The 23,687-nt window shown below is 45.2% G+C and overlaps 1 protein-coding gene across 3 annotated transcripts in view; it reads left to right on the top strand.

Moving 5' to 3' along the window:
• CPQ (carboxypeptidase Q) overlaps positions 1-23,687 on the top strand; it is a 265,330-nt gene that overhangs the window by 42,449 nt on the left and 199,194 nt on the right. For all 3 annotated transcript variants that reach the window (XM_084848003.1, XM_084848005.1, XM_084848004.1), the window contains 2 exons: positions 5,424-5,895; positions 16,959-17,166. In XM_084848003.1, the coding sequence (XP_084704129.1) occupies positions 5,466-5,895; positions 16,959-17,166 (638 nt within the window). In that variant the 5' untranslated portion in view covers positions 5,424-5,465. The remainder of the gene's footprint in view (positions 1-5,423; positions 5,896-16,958; positions 17,167-23,687) is intronic.

Below are 23,687 nucleotides of genomic sequence, written 5' to 3'. Positions count from 1 at the left end.
CCCCTGGGAAATAACTACACTATGATGTCCCTTTGTTTGCAGGGACTTGCTAAGGAAAAGAATATAGCTGCTTCCATGGACCCATGGAAACAGCCATCTTTCTTTCTGTACAGTGTTCCTGGAAATGACAGTAATCATCACATATAGTTTCTGAGAGGGATTTAAGACTCCGTTGATGGACTTACTTTGTTCCACCAGGAGTAATGGTGGGTGGCTCCTGGGTCTAGCAGCCATTTTAATTTCCCATAATGACTGAAACATAGCATTGTTTAGGGCATTGTGGGAACTTTGGATGGTGGCTTAAACCCAACAATGCTGATATGTAGCATTGTTCCAGGGCATTGTGGGAAATGTAAATGGTGGTTAGATGCAGCCACCTGGCACTTCTCTGAATACTGGATCAGAAACAAAATTAAAGGGGGTGGGGTCAGGCTAGGTAGCAGCAGGGGGTGATATTGTGGCTCTGGGGTATTGGCAACTGCCTGAGGACCCCAGGTGCTGACCCCAGGTGCTGACCCCAGGTGCTGACCCCAGGTGCTGACCCCATCTCTGCATTCAGTCCTGTGAACTTGCAACTGCAGACATCAAGTTTCTATTGATGTCTATGGGTGAAAGGTTAAATTTAGTTAAAGGGCAGTATTTCTCTAGGGCAGCGGTCTTCAACTTGTCAAGAGTTGGGACCCACCTGAATCCCAACAAGCAATATACTATTCACTTCCGAGAGCCCATCCACCCAGGGGGCAGAGTGAGCAGTAAAGGCATGGATCCCATGCACCCAGAGACAGAGGGGTTCATCACACGGGGGCAGAAATCCACTGAGGCTTTCTACATCCGGTTTCATTGCGGGATAAGATCAGGCTCCTTTACACATTCCCCTTCATGGATCACTGCCTTGTTGTGGCGAAGGGGCTTGCGTAACTCAGTGAAGCCATAAGCTATGCCGTGCAGGGCCACCCAAGACGGACAGCTCATGGCGGAGAGTTCTGACAAAATGTGGTCCACTGGAGAAGGAAATGGCAACCCACTCCAGTATCCTTGCCAAGAAAACCCCATGGAACGTATCACAAGGCTAAAAGATATGACGCCGGAAGATGAGCCCCTCAGGTCGGAAGGTGTCCAATATACTACTGGGGAAGAGCAGAGGGTATTTCCAAGTAGCACCAGAAAGAGTGAAGTGGCTGGGCCAAAGCCGAAAGGACACTCAGCTGTGGATGTGTCTGGCGGTGAAAAGAAAATCCGATGCTGTAAAGAACGATATTGTTTAGGAACCTGGAATGTCAGATCAATGAATCAAGGTAAGCTGGAGGTGGTCAAACATGAGATGGCAAGATTGAACATCGACATCTTGGGAATCAGCGAACTAAAATGGACAGGCATGGGCGAATTTAATTCAGGTGACCATCATATCTACTATTGTGGGCAAGAATCCCTTAGAAGAAATGGAGTAGCACTCATAGTCAACAAAAGGGTGGGAAAAGCAGTACTGGGGTACAATCTTAAAAATGATAGAATGATCTCAGTACGAATCCAAGGCAAACCATTCAACATCACAATAATTCAAGTCTATGCCCCAACCACTGATGCCGAAGAAGCTGAGGTTGATCGGTTCTATGAAGACCTACAACACCTTCTAGAACTAACACCAAAAAAAGATGCCCTCTTCATCAGAGGGGATTGGAATGCTAAAGTAGGAAGTCAAGAAATCACTGGGATAACAGGTAGGCATGGCCTTGGTGTACAAAATGAAGCAGGACAAAAGCGAATAGAGTTTTGCCAAGAGAACACGCTGATCATAGCAAACACTCTTTTCCAACAGCACATGAGACAACTCTACACACGGACATCACCAGATGGTCAATATCGAAATCAGATTGATTATGTCCTTTGCAGCCGAAGATGGAGAAGCTCTATACAATCAGTCAAAAAAAGACCTGGAGCTGACTGTGGCTCAGATCATGAGCTTCTTGTTGCAAAATTTCGGCTGAAATTGAAGAACGTAGGGAAAACCACTAAACCATTCAGGTATGACCTAAATCATACCCCTTATGAATATACAGTGGAGGTGAGGAATAGATTTCAGGGATTAGACCTGATAGACAGAGTGCCTGAAGAACTATGGACGGAGGTCCGTAACATTGTTCAGGAGGCAGCAACTCAATCCATCCCCAAGAAAAAGAAATGCAAGAAAGCCAAGTGGCTGTCTGATGAGGCTTTACAAGTAGCTGAGGAAAGAAGGGAAGCGAAAAGCAAGGAGAAAGGGGAAGATATATCCAACTGAATGCAGAGTTCCAGAGAATAGCAAGGAGAGACAAGAAGGCCTTCTTAAATGAACAATGCAAAGAAATTGAGGAAAACAACAGAATGGGAAAGACTAGAGATCTCTTCAAGAAAATTGGAGATCTCAAGGGAACGTTTTGTGCAAAGACGGGCATGATAAAGGACAAAGAAGGCAGGGACCTAACAGAAGCAGATGAGATTAAGAAGAGGTGGCAAGAATACACAGAAGAACTATACAGGAAAGATCTGAATGTCCCTGATAGCCATGATTGTGCGGTCACTGAACTTGAGCCGGACATCCTAGAGAGTGAAGTCAAGTGGGCCTAAGGAAGCATTACTAACAACAAAGCTAGTGGAGATGACAGTATTCCAGTTGAGCTATTTAAAATCCTAAAAGATGATGCTGTTAAAGTGCTCCATTCAATATGCCAACACATTTGGAACATTTGGATTGGAATCCCCCTTCATGGATCACTGCCTTGTTGTGGGGAAGGGGCTTGCGTAACTCAGTGAAGCCATAAGCTATGCCGTGGAGGACCACCCAAGATGGACAGGTCATGGCAGAGAGTTCTGACAAAATGTGTTCCACTGGAGAAGGAAATGGCAACCCACTCCAGTATTCTTGCCAAGAAAACTCCATGGAACGTATCACAAGGCTAAAAGAGATGACGCTGGAAGATGAGCCCCTCAATATGCCAACAAATTTGGCACACTCAACAATGGCCGCAAGACTGGAAAAGGTCAGTTTACATTCCAATTCCAAAGAAGGGCAACGCCAAAGAGTGTTCAAACTACCGCACAATTGCGCTCATTTCACATGCCAGCAAGGTGATGCTCAAAATCCTACAAGCTAGGTTTCAGCAGTATGTGAACCGAGAACTACCAGAAGTACAAGCTGGGTTTCGAAGAGGCAGAGGAACTAGAGATCAAATCGCCAACATTCGCTGCATCATGGTGAAAGCAAGAGAATTCCAGAAAAACGTCTATTTCTGCTTCATTGACTACGCTAAAGCGTTTGATTGTGTGGATCACAACTAACTGTGGCAAATTCTTAAAGTGATGGGAGTACCAGACCACCTTACCTGACCCCTGAGAAACCTGTACGAGGGTCAAGAAGCAACAGTAAGAACCAGACATGGAACAACCGAGTGGTTCAAAATTGGGAAAGGAGTACGACAAGGCTGCATATTGTCACCCTGCTTATTTAACTTATATGCAGAGTACATCATGAGAAATGCCGGGTTGGATGAATCAGAGGTCGGAATTAAGATTGCAGGGAGAATTATCAACAACCTCCGATATGCAGACGATACCACCGTAATGGCAGAAAGCGAAGAGGATCTCAAGAGCCTCTTGTTGAGGGTGAAAGTGGAGAGTGCAAAAGCTGGTTTGAAACTCAACATTAAAAAAACTAAGATGATGGCATCTGGCCCTATCACTTCCTGGCATATAGAAGGGGAAGAAATGGAAGCAGTGACAGATTTTACTTTCTTGGGCTCCAAGATCACCGCAGATAGTGACTGTAGCCATGAAATTAAAAGACGCTTGCTCCTTGGGAGGAGAGCTATGGCAAACCTAGACAGCATAGTAAGAAGCAGAGACATCACCTTGCCGACAAAGGTCCGTCTAATCAAAGCTATGGTTTTCCCAGTAGTAATGTATGGCTGTGAGAGCTGGACTGTAAGGAAGGCTGAGCGCCGAAGAATCGATGCTTTCGAACTGTGGTGCTGGAGAAGACTCTTACGAGTCCCCTGGACTGCAAGGAGGTCAAATCAGTCCATCCTAAAGGAAATCAACCCTGAGTGCTCATTGGAAGGACAGATACTGAAGCTGAAGCTCAAATAGTTTGGCCACCTAATGCGAAGAGAAAACTCTCTGGAAAAGACCCTGATGCTGGGAAAGACTGAAGGCAAAAGGAGAAGGAGACGGCAGAGGATGAGATGGCTAGATAATATCACCGATGCAATGAATATGAACTTGAGCACGCTCCGGGAGAGAGCGCAGGACAGGAAGGCCTGGCGTGCTATGGTCCATGGGGTCACGAAGAGTCGGACACGACTGAACGACTGAACAACAACCTTTACACAGTTGTTTCTATCTCATTATATTCTGTTCCTTACCTTTTCCACAAAAAGCCATTTGATGCACTGGGGGCATTGCAAAATTTCCTCCCTGGTTCCTGCCCCTTTCCCTCCCCTCATAGATTACTGGTGGTTTGCTTGTGACTGACATGCAAAGAGGGTGGACAGCAACCTCCACCAAACTTCCTGACCACCACCACCACCCCCGGCCAGGCACCAATTTCCTGGAGAACTGCTGGCATGCTGGCATTCTGGCCATTCTGTGTTGTGGAGTAAGCAGCTGAAGTCGGGAGCATTTAGTCACAGCATGGTGGCAAGCTGGTATGGCAGCAAGCTGGGAGGTCAGTATACCAACATGCCCACCACCCCGATGTCATGGTCATTGTCATCATGACCGTGCCCCCAGCAACCCCAAACAAAGCGCGGGGGGGGGTGCTATGGGAGAAGTACACGGGCAGGCCATGGTGCTCCTGTTGTGCAGACTGAAAAAATAGTGCATTTTTTCCGTTTCGGGATAACACAGGATAGGCAGGGGGGAACAGCGGGAAAATCACTGGAGGATTACGTTGTTGTGTAATGGGGAGTGGCTGGGTGACCAGTCAGATGGGCGATTAATAAATTTAATAAATAAATTTAATAAATAAATAAATAATGGACCTGCAAACTTCGGTGAATAGCCAATCATGAATGTGTGATAAATTGCAGGTGTAAGGATGCCCAGAGCCAATGAATTAAGGGGCAGAGCCATTGTAGCTCTGGTGGAGCCCACAGAAAAATCTATGTCAAGGTGTAGTGCTTTCCAAATTCAACAGGTCCCCTGCCATTGAGCAGTACAACCGTACATAACCCTAAGGAGAGAGCAAGGGGTGTCAGGTTCTTAAGCTGTCTTTATCATTTGTCTTCAATAATGACCATCCACAAATTGGCTCGATTTTTTTGTCACTCTGCTTTCACATGTCAGCACCAGGCCGGATTAGTTTTCATCTTTGAACAGGCTGCCACACTTCAAAACTAGAATATTGCTAAATAGCTTTATGATTTAGTGTTGTCTCTTTCCTCCTGCAGGTTGACAAGTAAAATTAGAGTGGAGCAAAACAAAACAAAACAATGAAGCTTCTGTTTTTAATAGTCTTCCTTCGCCTGTTTCCTCAAAGCAAAGGGAATCAATTAAGCAACGACAATGACAGCCACCAAAGAACCTTTGAAGATGTTAAGAAGGAAATAAGTGGCTATTCAGAGATTGCCAAGAAGATTATCAACCTTGCTGTTTATGGCAAGGCCCAGAATAGGTCCTATGAAAGACTCTCACTTTTTGTGGACACCATCGGACCAAGATTGAGTGGTTCCAGAAATCTGGAGCTGGCTATACAGTATATGTACAAAGCTTTGAGGAAGGATAGGCTGGAAAATGTCCACTTGGAGCCAGTAAAAATACCTCACTGGGAAAGGGGAGAAGAATCAGCAGAGATGGTGGAACCATACAACCACACCATTGCTATGTTAGGGCTCGGTGGCAGCATAGCAACTCCTCCCGAAGGTAAAGACTGCCTGGCTTTTAGTGTTAATTATCATAGTTGACCTTATAATTTCTTTTGTTTGGTGTCTGTGTTTTTTAAATTTATCCAGTGGCTCATTTTTAAAGGGCTATGCTCATTCATTTAGTCTAGATACTGTTTTGCTCTCCCCAGTTGTCTGAGCAGTGAGAAGTTCTTATCCAGCCCTTATCCAGATTTAGTTTTTCTTGGAAGGAGGTTACTGGAGACTTAATGGTGCTTTGTAATATTTGAGTTTATTTATAAATATACAGATTGAGCATAGATGGAGGCACATTTTTAAACCAGGAATTGGCAGCTGTGTGCCCTCCAGATGTTTGGATCTACAACTCCCATCAGCACAGCCAGCATGGCCAGTGGTTAGGGATTATGGGAGTCGCCATCCAAATCATCTGGAAGACAGCGGTTTGCTTGCCCCTGGCTTAAACACTCCAACACAGCCCTGCACCCCATGGTGTTGTCAACTTACAGAACGCCCCAAAATTGGAGTGTGTCTCATCCTCTCTGTCAGACTTGAAAATTGCAACATTGTTCTCCACTGACAGCCTGCCTCCTCTCCCTGGCTCCCCCCGCCCCCACCCAAGTACTTGCCACACTACAGTGTGTGGTTAAAATGCCGTGCTTAGCTTTTGAACAACAGGTTTGGTAAGTTAAACTCCTACTAAGATGGTGTTCTTTATTAGGCATGGTAATTACGTTTCTAACTGAAGATGATTACTTTTACTCTTAAAATGGTTGCTCAATAATTTTCCCACTTTGAACTGCACAGAACATCATGGAGAATGTAATCACAGAAAGAAAAAGCGAGAAAAGAAAACGTTTTCCTTGATACTTAATGGCTCCCTTCCATCGCAGTGGAAACTTCTATGGGTATTAGGGCCAATGCCAACAAAATGATTTTCCTTTATGGAGGAATCCTTGTGAAACTTTGTCTGAACGCAAAGTCCACATAGATTTTTCTGGGAAGATCCATGAACAGAAGCAGACCTGAGTTACTATCCTGCTCACAGACCTATCCTGCAGAATCCATCTGGGCCTGACAGTCTGATGTAATGTACAAATGGTCCCTTGGCCAAGATTGCTAGGTCTGTAATCTTAAGCATATACACCAGGAAGTGTCCCATTGAATCAACTGAGATTTCTTCTGAGGTGACCTGCTGAGAGTGAGCTATGTGGGGCCTTGCCCCTGGTTGTCCCAGGTCATTTAAGGTTCCCATCCATGTGGAAGAACCCTTACAAGTGTAGAAGGAGCAGCCCCCCCTTCAGGCTGATGCCGATCATAGATTGGCCAGATTGTATGGCCAGTGTGGACTTCATTGAGAGGGGCAGGACTAGCCCCTCACGTTCTCGCTCACCCCATTTACAATTTCACATATTGGGCATGTTCAGGGGCCCACAGGGGGAGGGTGGCTAGGGTAGCTACGTGGTGTGGGGTAGTGAAACCACGACATGTGGGCCTGCCAGGCGATCACGGAATCACGCGGTTCCGTGTGGTTCCACTAACCACCCCCCTCTGTAGTTGATGTTAGGGTGGAAACGGAACCCATAGAGCCCCAGAGCAGTTCTGATTCTGAGGAACAGCAACATCCCGTGGGAGAGGAGCTCGCTCATCGCTCACAGGCACAGTGGCAGGGAGAGATTCCTCCTGCCTGCATTCCTGGGATAAATTGTGACCCTGGCAGCAAGAGATTGGGGGATGGGGCCTTGCTGGACGCTCCGCGCAGACGCAGGGAGCGGCGCCGAGAGGAGGCGCACAGCTCGCTTGGCGCTAAAACAACGGTCGCTGTCAGGGTGGAAACTGAGCCCATAGAGCCCCAGAGCAGTTCTGATTCTGAGGAAGAATAGCAATCCGTGGGAGAGGAGCTCGCTCATCTCTCACAGGCACAGCAGCTGGCAGAGATTCCTCCTGCCAGCATTCCTGGGAGAGATAGTGACCCTGGCAGTGAGAAAGCACTGGAGGGGGGCTTGCTGGACGCTCAGCGCAGACACAGGAAGCGGTGACAGATGGGGGGCGCCGAATGGAGGCACTCTGCTCGTTTGGCGCTAAAACAACAGTCGCGTCCTGAGGACCCAAGGGTAAGAGGGAGGATCTCTCCATAGCCCATAAGTTCAGAGTCTTCCCGTGGTTCCCCTTCAAACGGGGACCAACTGCCTTACCTGGAGCTTAGGCTACTCTGCTAACTACCCCAGTGCAGTTCCTTGCTTAGTCGCTGGTGATTAGCATTTGAAAGAGTCATTAAGTTGTAAAAGGAATAAAGCCTTGGAAAGAATCCTTTTGTCTGTGTCTTGAGTTGGCTATTGGAGGGGACTGTAAGAGGCAGCTAGGGCGCTCCTGACAGTTACCTGGGGACCCTTCTGGCGTGGTTACCACCCATCCCCTCATCCTCCACAGTGTGAATGGGCTCCTGGTGCTGCTCCTGCGTCCGAAATGGCTGTGTGACCAGAGAGAAATTCCGTGGCAGCTAGAGCGTCATCCGCTCTATGGTCATAGTCTGGAAGTCCTCTGGAGCCCATTTTAACCACTGAGGAACCTGCCAAATGACACAATGTTCCCCGTGGTTAGTAAGCCACCCCGGGGGCCCTTAACCCTGTTGTAGGGGTGCAGTTAGTGGGGGTGGCTTACTAACCATGGGGAACATTGTTTCCCCCCACCCCAATGTGGCACGCCAAGTCACCGTGCTTAGCGGAAATTCCCTAACCATCATGGCTTAGCATGACATCTGAACAGGCCCACTGTCTAGTCTGGCCCTCAAAGAGTGAGGCAGGAAGTTCCCCGTGCAAATCTCACCTCAGGCCCAAACTCTCTTGGGCTCAATCCCTCTGTTGTCCATATGGGATGATAATACTGACCTTACAGGGTTGTTGTAGGGCAGACCACGCCCCTTTCCCCCAGTCACCTATCATTTGCTGCTTTCCCAGCTTTTGCAGTTTCCCCCCCACTGTAAAAGGTTTAAATGCTTCTCCTAAGATGTAGTTACTGGCAGGAAAAGCTTTAAGGTAAAATATTTTTATTTTGGCTGAGGTGCATTTTTATTTGTGTGGGGGAGGTAGTTTTGGCCCTGCCCAGTTTGCCTTCAGCCCTGCCCACCACTGGAATGCTGCCCCCAAGAGCTTCTCCAGAATGGGATTCAGCCCTCGAGTTGAAAAAGGTTCTGTATCTCTGTTGTAGGGACGACTGGGCTAATATACAGTCAGGGCCAGAAATATTGGCACAAGGATAACTGTTTTGGCAGTTGGCCTCTGCACACCACCACATTGAAGGTGAAAGGAAACACACCCAGATGGGAGCGAAGTCAGGAATGTCAGCTGTAATTCAAGGGGTTTGACAAAAGTGAGGCACTAACCATTCAGGAATGACAGCCAGTGGCATACACACACACCCATCGTTGCTGGCTCATAAGAACAAACCAACATCATTTCAAACTTAAGGATCACCTTTAATAGCTGGCTGAAAATCCTTTGCAGTCAATGACTGCCTGAAGTCTGGAACCCATGGATATGTCCCAATGCTGAGTTTTCCCTCCTCCAGATGCTTTGCCAGGCCCTTACTGCAGCTGCCTTCAGCTGCTACTTGTTTGTGGGTCTTTCTGCTTTCAGTCTTGTCTTCAGTAAGTGAAAAGCATGCTCTATTGGGCTGAGATCAGGTGACTGACTTGGCCATTGAAAAACATCCCACTTCTTTGCCTTGAGAAACACTTGGGTAGCTTTTGCTGTATGTTTTGGGTCATTATCCATCTGCAATATGAAGCGGCGTCCTATCAGTTTGGCAGCATTCGGCTGAATCTGAGCAGAAAGTATAGCCCTGTGCACCTCAGAATTCATCCTACTGCTTTTATTAGCAGTCAGGTCATCAATAAACAGCAGTGACCTGGCTCCATTGGCAGCCATACATGCCCATGCCATAACACTGCCTCCACCATGTTTGACAGATGATGTGGTATGCTTTGGATCATGAGCTGTTCCTTTCCTTCTCCATACTTTTCTCTTCCCATCATTCTGGTACAAGTTAATCTTGGATTGATCAATCCAAAGAATCTTATTCCAGAACTGGACAGGCTTGTTTAGGTGTTTGCTGGCAAAGGCTAATCTGGCCTGTCTGTTCTTGAGCATTACCAGTGGTTTGCACCTTGTTGTGAAGCCGCTGTATTTACATTCATAAAGCCGTCTCTTGACTGTAGATGTTGACAACGACATGCCTACCTCCTCAAGAGCGTTCTTGACCTGGCTAGATGTTGTGAAAGGGTTCCTCTTCACCATGAGCAGCATTCTGTGGTCATCCACTTTAGTTGTCTTCCGTGGTCTGCCAGGCCTTTTGCTGTTGCTGAGCTTGCCAGTTAATTCCTTCTTTTTCAGGATGTTCCAGGCTGTTGTATTGGCCACTCCCACTGTGTTTGCTATCTCTCTGATGGGTTTATTTTGTTTCCTCAACCTAATTATGGCCTCCTTCACTCGCATGGACACCTCTTTGGACCTCATGTTGGGAGTTCCAGTGAACAGCTACCAAATGCAAATGTAACACTCAGAAGCACCTCCAGGCCTTTTATCTGCTTGATTGGACATGGGGTACCTAAGTGTCAGGGTGGACACAGGGTGGTTTCATAGAACCTCAGAGCAGTTCTGATTCTGAGGAGGAACAGCCGTCCGTGGGAGAGGAGCGCGCTCTTCCTTCCCAGGCCCTGCAGCTGGCAAAGATTCCTCCTCCCAGCATTCCAGACATAGATAGCAGTCCTGGGAGTGAAAGAGCACAGGAGGAGGGCTGGCTGGATGCTTAACGCAGACGTAGAGAGTGACGAGCTATGGAGGGTGTGGAAAGGAGGTGTAGTGCCCGTTTGGCGCGCAAGCAACGCTCGCGTCCAGAGGACCCAAGGGAAAAGAGGAGGGACTCTCCCTAGCCCATAAGTTCAGGGTCTGCAAGTGATTCTCGTTCAAACAGGGACCAACTGTTTCCAACCCAGGGGCATAGGTTACTCTGCTGTTCATAGCTTAGTTGCTGGTGATAGAGTTATTAAGTTGTAAAAGGAATAAAGCCTTGAAAAGAATCCTTTGTCTGTGTCTGGAGTTGGCTACTGGAGTAGACTGAAGGAGGCTGGCTAGGGCCCCCTGACACCAGGAAACAGGCCACACCTGGCCATGCAGCTGCTTGTCAGCCATTCATTCCATTACTTATGAGCCACCAACTATGGGTGTGTGCGTGCCACTGGCTGTCCTTCCTGAATGGTTAGTGCCCCACTTTTGTCAAACCCCTTGAATTACAGCTGAAAGTCTTGACTTTGCTCCCATCTGGGTGTGTTTCCTTTCCTCTGCCAAAACAGTTATCCTTGTTCCAATATTTCTGGCCCTGACTGTATATGAAGTACTTGTGAGGGTTTAACACTATATAAATACAAACTATGATTTCTCTCTTTATTACAAGTATTCCACCATGGGTTTCTTTCTGTGGAAGCAGATTGGCTCCTAATTAAATACTAGAAAAGAACAGTTATTCTTTATCGCCAAAGATGATGTAAAACAAACTGAGTAATACTGAAGTTACTCAGAATACTTAGAAAACTCAGTGTGGTCAGGGGAATCACTAAACCCTCTTTTAATCAACTAAAAAGGCATCTTTGATTGATCAGGCAACACAATTAAAAAAAGTTAATTATGTTAAAAAATAAGTACATATAAAAACTGCAGAAGAATCATCCCTGTTTTTCTTTCTCACTGGAGGAAATGCTAAAATTGAAATGAATAAGACATAAGTTAAGTCCCATTAATTTCAATGCGTCCACTCTAAGTAGGACTTATGACGGATTTTAGCCTATAAAACTCATTTGATTCATTGACTAAGATTTCTTTAATTGAGTGGGAGCCCAATTGGTGTGTGTGTGTGTCCGTCTGCTTTTTATGTATTTCTCTCTGAGGGGGTTGTGCTTTGTGGTTAGGATGCATGTTTTCTATGTATTCTGTTCTTAGGGAACTCAGCATAGCTTTTGAAAATTTACTTTGGGGGTGTTTTAGGGCTTGCACAGGCTGTGAAATGAAGCCAGCATCTTGAGACCAGCTCATAGGAGGCGTCTTTCATTAATCCAGCAGGGAACTGTCAAGAATACCTACTATTCTTTCTCTCCTTGATAAGCAATCACATTACGTATGTTATTATGTTTTTATCGCTTGATGCGGTGTATAAATGGAGCACTGGGATGAATTACCTGGTGCCAATTCTGCTCATCTGTTACCGGAGCTGATATGACATGTAGATTGCAGTGCCAGCCTGCAGAGACCTTGATTTTTCTAGTGGAAAATGAAAATTTTCAGATCTGTGGCTTCATTTCCTCTGGCAAAATTCCAGCCCAGTGGATGATCCTGTCACCGAGACATTTCTTAGGTATATGGGTGAAACTATTCTTCATTAGGAGCGGCTAGAGTATATCAGTTCACTCTACTTACATGCCAACAGTAACAGCAGTAGGTTTTGCACTCAATACTCAAATCTGGCAGATTTGGTACTTGACAAAAATAAAAAGGTTGGGAGCCAGGACAAGCCAGCCAATTAGGTTTTTTTCACCTTTCGTATCCCTTTCTGGAATCAATATCCAAGGTCCCTCTGCCCACAGCTCTCTTGATTCTTGTTCTCCTAGAAGGCAGAAACTGTGTGTGTGTGTATGTATGTATGTATGTATGTATGTATAGTGTTGCCAAAAAGAAGAAATGCATCGGCCCCTGCAACAAAGAGGACAAAAGAGGACACTGATTTGTACAAAATTTGCATGTGCTAATTTGCATCTCTTGATGCAAATTTAGAAATAATTAATATAATTTAAATAGAAATAGAGTACATCTCACCATAATGGGGAAGACTGTGACCTGTGTACTTGCTCAGTCCGCTGTCCATCTGGGTCCTAACTATTGATGGGCAACTTCAAGACTCCTGCTATCCCTTCTTATGGTTCTTTATCTGTAAATTAGACAGGTATTGGACAGCCATTCAACAAGAGGACACTTCAAATACAGGACAATTCGGTCTAAAGTAGGACACGTGGCAAATTTACCAACATTATTTCATTCTTGTCTGGATTGGTTTCAGTCATCGTGCTCATATGCGATCCTTCTTCATACACTCTCCCTCTTAGCAAAAATGTAACTCAGCAGGATCAGGATCTGATAATGGCACTGCGTTTCCCACTTCCTTGTTATTTAGACAGTCACCATTCAGTCTGGAATCAGATCAAGTTGAGTTGGCAACAAATGGAACTCTGGTGGACCCTGCAGAGGAAATACAATGGAGGTGATTAACAACCACTGATCAAGCCCTCTAGAGAAGCCTTCCCTGACTTGATGCCCTCCAGATGTGCTGGACTTCAATTCCTATCATCCCCAGCCAGCATGATGGTTTGAGCAGATGGGAGTTATGGGCATGCACATCTGGAGAGTATAAGGATGGGGAAGGCTGCTGGTCCCATTGTTGATCATGATAGTATTTATTGATTATATCAGGATCCTACCCTTTCTCCAAGGATCTCAGGTTGGCACACAAGGTTCTCGCCTGATATTGTCACAGCAATCCTGTAAAGAAAATAGTGTCTGGTCACCAGTAAGGTTTGTGGCTGAGTTGGGTTGGTACCAGCAGGTAAAACCCAATTTAAGTATTTCTTAGGGCAGGCCCTTTGAAAAGAATGGGACAATAGTCAAGAGTAATTGAAGTCCCATTCATTTCAATGGGTCCACTCTAAGTAGGATTTCTGTTGGATTTTAACCCAGGTCTCCTTGATCCAAGTGAAACATTTGCCCTGTTCAGGCATTCTGTTCCTGGGTACATTAAATGCATGAGGACGGGGGGAGTGTGCTAGCTCCACCCCCTTCATCCCTGTTTTAATCATCGTCTACACTTGGAGGGTGGTTTTCTGAAGGGGAGAGCCTTCTCTATCTGTGGGAGCTCTCCACATGATTTTCCAGGGTTCCAAATTGTGTGGAGAGCATCCATGGATACAGGAGGTTCTCCCCTTCAGAAAGTTGATCGTGTGTCGAGAACAAAGAAAATGGTGACAGAGGGAGAGGGGTGCTAAGCTAGCATGCTCCCTTTCCTCATGCATTGACTGTACACGGAAACTGAACACCTGAATAAGGCAATTGTTTCTAACTGCACTGATAATTACTTAGTATTTATGTAAGATGTGAAAAGGTTTCCTAAGCACATTGTTTCTGGAACAAACCAAGTGTGTGGGGGGAGGGTGGCTGGCATTGGTTCCTTTGTTTAGCTTTTACTGACGTGTTTAGTGGCTTCCAGGAGAAATGCATTGTGGTGCAATTCCAGGCATCCATTATGGCATCTATATTTAGCAGCAGAGCCTTGCTTTTGTTGTTGAACAGTTTCCACTTTCCTCTGTAACCAATCTGCAAAAATTGGATCTTGAGCACTGTGGTCATCTTGTGAACAGTTTTGTAAAAAACCATGAAACGTGGTTCCCAAATGAATGTTCAATGAAAATATACATGGGGGCGGGGTGAGGGTGGTGATGGGGGGAACCCACTGACTACCACTGTTACCTATAAACATTTGTTTGTGCTCTCAGGCAAGGGTACAGGGTAGGTGGAAAGGAAATATTTATAGTTTTTTTGTAACTTGCTTTTGCTGTTGAGTTTATTTCTTCTGCAAATTCAGAAACGAGAGGTCTCCTTTTTAAAAAGGGAGAGGCAAAACCTACTGGAAAGAGTTCCTTGCCATGCCACTGATTTTCTATGTTTATAAATCCATTTCACCATTGACCCATGGGTAAAATAAATGACGTATAGAAAATATATTGGATTCATTTCAAATGAGTCTCCTGAAAGAGAGCTTGCTGGTAGATTGTCCCCTTCATAATAATGTTTCATGTTATTCGGCAGCCAAGCAAAACAGTGGCCATTAATACATTTGAAAATGTGTGCTATATGTATGTTTTAAAATGGAAATAATGTTAGCCATGCACATCTTTAAGCCCGATGGGGGACATAACATCATCATCTCTTCCTGTTCTAGTCTAAGATTTTATTATTGAACTCTGGCTGGTTGCAAGCATGATGAAGGCACGTGTGTTCCCTTGAGGGTGTGGATGTGTTACTGTGTGGAGAAGAACTGCTCTTCCCTAAAGAGGGTCCACCTTAAGGCCCATGGGTCAGCTTCCCCATTGCCAGTAGTGTCGACTGGTCATCCCAACAGAACAGAGGAAAACAGCTCTTCCAGGGCAGACTGCTTTGCTAGGCCAGATGCAGCCAGTACATCTCATATTGCCCGTCCCTTCTCTTCCTTATGAATGAACACAATGCAGGTTGCAGATCTAGCTAGCATCCTACGTATCCATAGATGGTTCTGTCAGAGGCAGCCAGTGGTGCAGAGATAAATTCTGAAGATCAGGCACTCATCATGGCAGTCCCCATAGCCACACCCCAAGGAGAGTCCAGAAATGCAGGCAGCTGTGCTGATCTGTATCCGCAAACCCATTTGAACAGTTTTATCTCCTCCAGGAGCATATTTTTTCTAAAGCTAATGGGTCTTAATTGCCCATTCGAGGCCACAGTGAGGATGAACAAACTAGAATCCACTAGAAATCCACAAAAAGAGAACATGTCTCAGGATGCTAGAAAAAAAATCTTTATTCTTAAGAACACCCAGTGCATTTTGGCGTGGATTTTCTTCGGGGCCTTCCTCAGGGGCGTCTTTAAAATAGCCTTCAGAGAACTCTGGAAAATACGTCTCTGTCAGGATTGATTCTGAGCACAGGGAGATAGTTAGCAGCTCAGATTCAGAAGAGGAGCAGCCAGAACTGGGGGAGGTTTTTTCACAGGCCAGTTCAGATATGGATAGGTGTGCTTCTCAGGTTACCAGCTCCCAGATGGTTGGGCATGAAACCTCATCCTTACCCCCCTCTGTGAGAAGCAGCGAGCAGGAGGAGGAGGAGCTTGAGGCCTGTGACCTAAGGGACACCAGGCGGAGATGCAGAACTAAGAGGGAGACGTCAGGGGCGGAGCTCAGATGTTCGAACCGGTTAGCGATACTTGAGAGGCTATGCAGGGGAGCAGCAGGCGGGGGGTGGAACCTCCCTCTCTAAGTTAGCCTAGTCAGACAGCCGCCCTTTCAAACTGCGGGTAACTTTCGTTTATTCCCGTTTGATTCCCCTGGAGGCATTCCTTTGCAGCCAGGGAGTCTTCAAGAATTTGCACCTGTAATGAACCTGTGAATAATGAATTAAAGGCGTGAGACTGAAGCCTCTCTTTTTGTATGTTTGTGAGTGTTTGAGGGAGGAAGGAGTCAAGGGAACCCTGACAGTCTCATACATTCAGTGTCTGTCAGGTGACTTGTTTTCCTCTGTTCTGCTGGGATGAACAGTCTGCAACACTCTCTTTGTGTCATGGAAGACCAAGCCACCCCACAAAATGTTTTGTATTACAATAGGAAACACGATATCGTTGCTGGGAAAATTCATTTCCTCCCAGCTCCAGTGAAAATTACAGCTAAGCTCAGTGGGCACTGGTGGCAGGTGACATCAGCATCCCTGCTAATCAAAAAGTGGCAGTGCTGCGTCCCTGGGAGCCCTGGCTCCACCTACACCCCCGGAGGCAGCTGCCTCAGGCAGGGGAGGCTGGTGTCTCCAATTTTGGTGATGTGGAGATTCCATTCTGGGTTTTAGTTACAAGCAGCCAGAAGTCTAAAGGAGCTATCCAAGGACCCATTTGGGGGATAGGGTTCAGCACCTGGGATAACTCCTTTAGACTTCTGGCTGGTTGTAAGTAAAACCCAGAGTGAAATTTCTGCCTCACCAAAATTGGAGACAACAGCTTTCCCTGGCCTCAGGCCATGGGTTTGGGTGCCATTATGGGCAGCAGAGTGGGAGGCAGAACAGATCTGACCCATGAGTCCACAACCTGTTGGGGAAACGCAACCTGTCAGGGAAATTCTCTTAACCAAGCCTCAGTGAAATGAACAGGAGTTGAGCAAGAACATTATGTCCAGTCAAGGGGATTCACCTCAGGTTCTGAAATGTCTCAGGTGAGGCCTGTATCCATAACCCTGCTGATGTTTCATTTCCAGGCGTCACAGCTGAGGTTCTAGTGGTGACTTCCTTTGATGAACTGCACAAAAAAGCTCAGGAAGCCCGCGGAAAGATCGTTGTTTACAACCAGCATTATATTAATTACGATGAAACTGTGCTGTACAGAAGTCAAGGAGCAGTAGAAGCTGCTAAAGTGGGAGCAAAAGCATCTCTTATCAAGTCTATTACTCCATTTTCTATTAATAGGTAAGGGCTTGTTGTTTAGCGTGAATCGCACTTAACTTCATCTTTTGCTTAGCATTTCAGCATGCTCAGAACTGCATGGATGCGCCCTCCAATAAAGAGGGGGTGGTTTTTCTGGAACCATTTGCTGTATATTATATTGCTGTTGTTCTTCTGCTGGCGGTTCAAGTAGGGAGCTGACATCCGAAGCTGCCTTCTGGCTGGAGCCTCGGTAATTATCTGGGAAATTTGTGATTATATGACATGTATATAGAATAACAGGGTGTTTTTTTTTCCACATTGCATTTAATGCTAGTGATGGGACATACATGTTTTTAAAGTTTTATTTCTCCAAAATAATCAGAATGACTGGCATGGGAAGGAAAAATAGCCTTTTTCCAATGTAAATCTGCATATACAGTGAAGCATTCTGGGGCGGGGGTAGAAGGGAACTGGCTCCCCCATCCTAAGTGTGTTCACTGGAACTTCCAAAAAGGAGGCCCCTGCATGTCCAGCTGCAGAGCCATCCAGTGGTGTAGAGGAGCCAGGGCTCGGAGGGATGCAGCACTGGCATCTTTTGATTAGCAGGGATGCTGATGCCACCACCGCCCCCCAGGCTTCCCTGTTCCCTCTGAGCTTAGCTGCAATCCCACAGTAGCTGGGGTGGGGTGGGGGATGAATTTTCCCAGCAACAATATCTTGTTCCCTGTTGTAATGGAACGTATTTTGAGGTGGCTTGGTCGTGAATAGCCAATTAGGACCCAATGGCTTTACAAAAGACTTGCTATTGATGGAGATGAAAACTGCTTGAACTCTAAGCTTTGATGCTGAAGCGAGTATAAAGAATAGGGAAGGACGATTCTGTCAGTTTCACCTTCTCCCACATTCGGATTTTTAAAATCACAAGTTCCTTCTATCCTGTTTATGCAAAAATTTGTGAAAGTTCTTATCAAACAACGAACGGAACAAAATTCTCGCCGATTGGCATTGGCCAAATTCAATACGTTAAGCTTTTCCCCACATAGAGAGAGCAATGTGGTACCTTCCTGCCACATAGCTGTTAAAGATGAGGAGCCTGACAGCAAAAAGAGGTGGCAACTCTAATTCAGCAACAAAGGCATAGTTGAATACACAGGGATTCAAAGCCAAACTTTTATGAGCTAAGTACTTGAACTCCTCTACTTGGATGGATGAATCTGTCAGTTTTGCTTTCTCCCATCTTCATTAAAAAATAAATAAATCACAAGTTCTTTCCATATCATTTACAGAGAACTTTGCAAATTTTGGTAACTTCTTATTGAAAATTGACCCAAGCGAAGTTCTCACTCATCCCTAATAAGAATAAAAGTCACAAAACCCAAAGAGGTGGCCCAGCGCCAGTGCCAGCTCCTGATTTTTGAGGGCTCTTGGGCAAGACACCCTCAATGGGTCTCATCCCTCACTGTCTCTACCTTCTCACTGCCATTGTCACCAGCTGCTATTGCTCCTCACCTTTTTTTCTCAATTTTGCTACCACTTTCTCACTTGATAGACAGAGAACCAGTGAGCAAGCAGGCATTGGCATCTACTGCTCCTCCTCCTCACCATCACAGTAGTCTGGGCCAGAGTGAGAATTGGGTGAACAAGTAGGTTGCAATATTGAAGAGGAAAAGCAAGTTGTCAGTGGGCCCCTGCTGGGTTTTGGGCCCTTGGCAGATGCCCAACCATTCCTACCCTGGACACTGTCCCTGCCCAGAGTTAAAGCAGAGGGCAATGCTCCTAACAGGCTGTCTGATGTGAACCTTTTCCTCTCCAGGTGATGGGTTTACAGTGTACTTTGTAGGCATGCCAAAAATGGCATTGCTGTGGCAATTTACCCTCTTCTAACCATGATGCTATAAGTTTTCACCTTTGAAACTGGACTGGGGGCATTACATTCTGAGTCCCCCCCCCCACTCTGCATAGGGGTGGAAATCACAACATGATGACCCTGATCCACGCTATGGCAGGGAGAGAACATCAGTTACCCAGGAAAGTCCATTTTCGGAGGTGGCACTGTGGTAAATGTGTTTGAGCTCGCTCACTGTGACAGCCAAGGAATTATATGAAGAAGTGGAACAGTTGCTTATTTTCACCCCTTAACATATGAAAATTGAATCATGGCATTTCAGAAATGAGCTATCTAACATTTATGGTATGCAAGTGGATTGTAAAATAGTAGAAAACTAACGAGGTTCTTTCAGACAGTCTGTCTGCAGTTTTGGCTATTAAAACTGGCTTAGCTTCAGTCTCTTGGTCCTGATTTCTGACGGCCAGGAAGGCCAGAAAATTGTTTTTGCAAGGAAAGCTTTGTTGTTGTTGTTCAGTTGTTCAGTCGTGTCTGACTCTTCGTGACCCCATGCTAAAAATCAGTGGGGCCAAAAGTGCTGCATGAGTGTGCTATTTAAAAAAAAACAACGCCTTGACCCTGCCTCTAAAGTACTTGCATCATCAAGCACCCCTGAAATGGATGCTCACTCCATCCCTAGAGTGAATGGCTGGAAAATAAATTTAAATAAGTTTGACAGTGTGATTTGGCAAGAATGTACTAAGTAATAAAAGTCACAGTTCTCAGTCTGATCTTGCATCACCAGTACTTTGTATTGTACGTACAGAGGGGAAAAAATTCTTTGGGTTTGCATTTTAGTGCGCACTTACCAAATTTGCACTGAACAGGAACTCAGTTTGCTGGCACAATCTCTACATTTCTGACGTTTAAGATGCGGGGGGCGGGGGGACCAAAAATGTGCACATTTCAAAAAGCACACAAAAATGCAGTATATTTGAAAACATGCACACAAAACCCACTTTATTCATTGGACAGTTTCTTTAACATGCATATATTTGCAAATGTGCACAAAAAATGCACGCATATTTTTAAAAAGCATACAAACCTGACCTGTAGAGTCCTCTTCCTCCTTCGAGCCAGAGCTGTGGCAGTGATAAGGGAAGCAACTAATGAGACTGCTTCAAGTAAGGCTTTAGGGGGTCTAGGTGGTAGGGCAACTGAAAATTTCAGGGGGAGAATCTGTGTACTACTCTACTGCACATGTTCTGAAGCTCACAATCAATTCCAAACTTAACAGAGAATTCGAATCAGTCCAGGCTTGCTACAAAGGTAAGCATTACGAACTGACAACAAGCTGAGTAATTATGAAATTCGGTGGCATCCCTAGAACCCTCAGATTAAAAACATCCTTTAGTTTAAGAAAGAGATAAGATTCCTACGAAATGTATTAGTGCACCAAAAAGCAAGGTTTAAGTTAAATTTTAAGTTCAGGCTCTTGCCCTAACTTCTGCATCATGTAAGCAGTAAGACATTCTACAATCTCTGCTTACAACTTTGGCTACATGCACCCACACAGAAATCACCTAAAGTATATGAATGCTTCATATCTGTGGTTTATGCGATAGTTTGTTTCAGCAATCTTGGATCAGATTTTTAAAACCTGCCTTTTGCGTCCAGTCGGTTACATGCTAATGTCTGAAATCCATTGGCATGGCTTCGGGTGGCATATAGCGACTATTAAAAGTTCCTGCTATGACACATATGCAGGATTTTTACATATAACAAGTGCAGTCATACTCTGAAACATGTATTTTTTCCATTCCACACAGTCTGGGAAAAGTTCACTTTTGAGGAGCCACCTAAAAAGAGAGTCAAAAGTTTGGAAATAAGGAACGTGGATTGGGACTGCATTTTCCAAAGCTTGCTGCTCAAGTGTACGTGGGTCCTGGTAGTGTTCTTTATTTCAATTTAAAGCAATGGAGAGATGAAATGGATACCAAGTACCCATTTGTTTTGAAGGCTTTGTGTCTGCAATCTTGGATTAAAAGACTTATGTGTCATTCTCAGATGCTATTGCAATATCAGTGGCTACCAAGAAAACATCTTAATACGAAAGAAGTGTCTTCTTTTTCTGCCTTTGATTTTTTTTTTAAATGTCATATGGATGACACATGGGCCTACTGTCACTGCTGCCACTCCACAGTGACAAAGCCATGTCTGCAAGTGACAAGAGGCAATGTCCTGGCCAGCATAGATTTTCTGCCTTCAATGCCTCCTCTTTACCACCTGTTGTGTCTTTCCTCGTCTGCCCTACTGACAAACGGCCCTGAGTAAGCTCAGCTGGACATAGACCCTTTTGTCAGCCAGCATCAGGAGACATTGTCAGCTCATGTTGCATTGCTTTTTGAACAATTTTATTTTGGAAAGACTGATTGGAAGTGCTGATTCCATCTGACTACTTCATTGAATGTATAGAACATCCAGAGACCTGCTGGGCCACAGGAAGAAAAAGTTAAGAACAGCTTTCTAAATAATGATGTCTGTGGAGTCAAAACCATGTGTGTCTCCTGAAAAAAACCCACACACCACACTATATTAAATCCCTGACATTTTCTTAGCCTTCTAACTTTGGGTGCTTCCAGACAGTTCCTAGCACTATCCAATGTTAGTGTAACTTAAGTGCCATTCATTTCAATGGGTCTGCTCTAAGTAGGACTAACATTGGATACAACCTAGGGATGTGTGAATCAACAAAACTTGAGCTCACCAAAGTTCTCCGAATTCCATCTCAAAGCTCATTCCGACTCAAGTCCGCATCAAAATGTAAACATTTTTTTTTCTTTTCACATGAAAATCCGTGTGTATTTCACCAAATATATGCATCAGTTGTACACATCTTTGAGATGTACTCATTCTTCTCCCATTGATTAAAGTATATTTGTGTGCTTTTTTCAAAAGTACACATTTTTCGTGTGCATTTTTGAAATGTACACATGCTGTCCAACACATTTTTGTGGGTACGTAAATCACATTGCAAGCTTGGAAATGTACGGACTTCATCCGAGTCCATGTTCACTCCAGAAGGTGTGAACTGGGCAAATCCTGATCAGAAACAAGCTGAAATGAATTTCTCATACATCCTAATACAACCCACTGTGCAACTATCCCCATCGTTTCCTCTTTAACGTATTTTCTGTGGTAAGGAAAAAAGATGGAAGAAGTGACATGAAAACACGGGAGGGTTACAAATAGAAACCCAAGTCATCTGGACTCCCAGAAAATTCTGTGAACAAAGCAGGGCGATTACAGGATAGAATAGAATCCCCATCTGGAAGCACCCCCTTGTTTGTAGAGATGCTCCAGTGGTACGAGGGGAAGAATGCTAAGAGGAGCATGGTCTGGGATATGCTGCAGAAACTGGAGAGGCTAGTAGGGGCGGAGCAAGAACTCAAGCAGGTTTTCTAAGCCTGAGGCTTTTGGAGCACTTGATTTAAAGGTTTAAGCAGCAGAAATGCTCTTTTGGGGCAAGGACAAGGCTGCTTTCCCATCTCTAAAGGGCAGGGCTTAGATTTTTCACTTAACTCTATTGCAGAGGCGGGCAGCTGAGGGGAGTCTCGGGGTCATTTTCTCTCCCCTGTGCTGTCCCATGGGCTGCACTCCTGCTCCCCCCACCCCCAAGGAATTGCCTCCATGTTCCACAGTGGTGATAAAAGACCTGGAAGTTTTTCATCAAAATTTGGCTATAAACCACAAAGGAGCAATTAAGTCAAACTGAGCTTGTTCTCAGGCAACATTTGACCTATTTACCACTCTGTAATAGTAAAGGGATGGGGTTCTTTTGCACCTGCCACAACTTTTGGCAGTGACGGGCGTTATACCGGGGGTTCATAGGGGCAGAGGCCACATGTTGCCCACCCCTGCTCTGTTGGAACAATTGTACTCTTACAGACACCCTACTTGTAGAAAGTTCTGGAGCAGGTTTATGGGTTAGTGTCCTTGTGGAGGATATATTGCCAGAGACAGACATGTGGTGTTTCCATAATATGAGTTTAATCAGAAACATACAAGTTGAGTAGAGGTGCAGAGAACAGGCAAGCACATACGCAAACAGTTGTATGCTTTAACTTAGGTTGGGCAGAATCTCTGGGTTCCACTCAGCTGAGGGGGTTTTTGGAGAGTGAAATTATTTCTTTCCTCACTGCCACAATTTTGGAGTGGATTGTGGAAACCAGAACTGGAGAGAAGAGTGGGAGATTTCCCCAACCTCATGCTGCATTTCAGAGTCTTACCATCAGGCCAGAAATGAGACCTTGCCCCTTGGGAGACAGGAATCGTAGCAACAACAATTTTTCAGTTGGCCAGCAAAGCCAGTAAACATTTGTTTACTCCTGTACACATTTATATAATTTCCCCACACCCTCTGTGCCATATCGATTTAGCCCCTACTCTGATAGGAGGGTGTGATCTGAATTTCAAGTTCTAGAAACATTCATAACCACCAGTACCCATCAAGCAAACACCTTTGGCCATCTAGCTATACAACAGACCAGAAAGATGGTCATCTCTTCTTTTTGTACAATGGCATTACTTTGAGCCCAGCTGAGTTTCCTACAGCGTCATGTGGTTCTTAAGAAAGTATATTCTTCATTCATTTACTCTATTCATAAGCAGCCCTTGGATGTTTCTAGAATTAGACGTTCTAATTCATTCATCTTTAGAAGAAGAGAATGCTTTTTGT

This window comes from Heloderma suspectum, chromosome 4 (assembly GCF_057233095.1).
Source record: "Heloderma suspectum isolate Gila_16-S chromosome 4, 16-S_ref, whole genome shotgun sequence".
In the NCBI taxonomy this organism is placed as follows: Eukaryota; Metazoa; Chordata; class Lepidosauria; order Squamata; family Helodermatidae; genus Heloderma; species Heloderma suspectum.
This window is presented reverse-complemented; position numbering and strand designations above follow the sequence as displayed.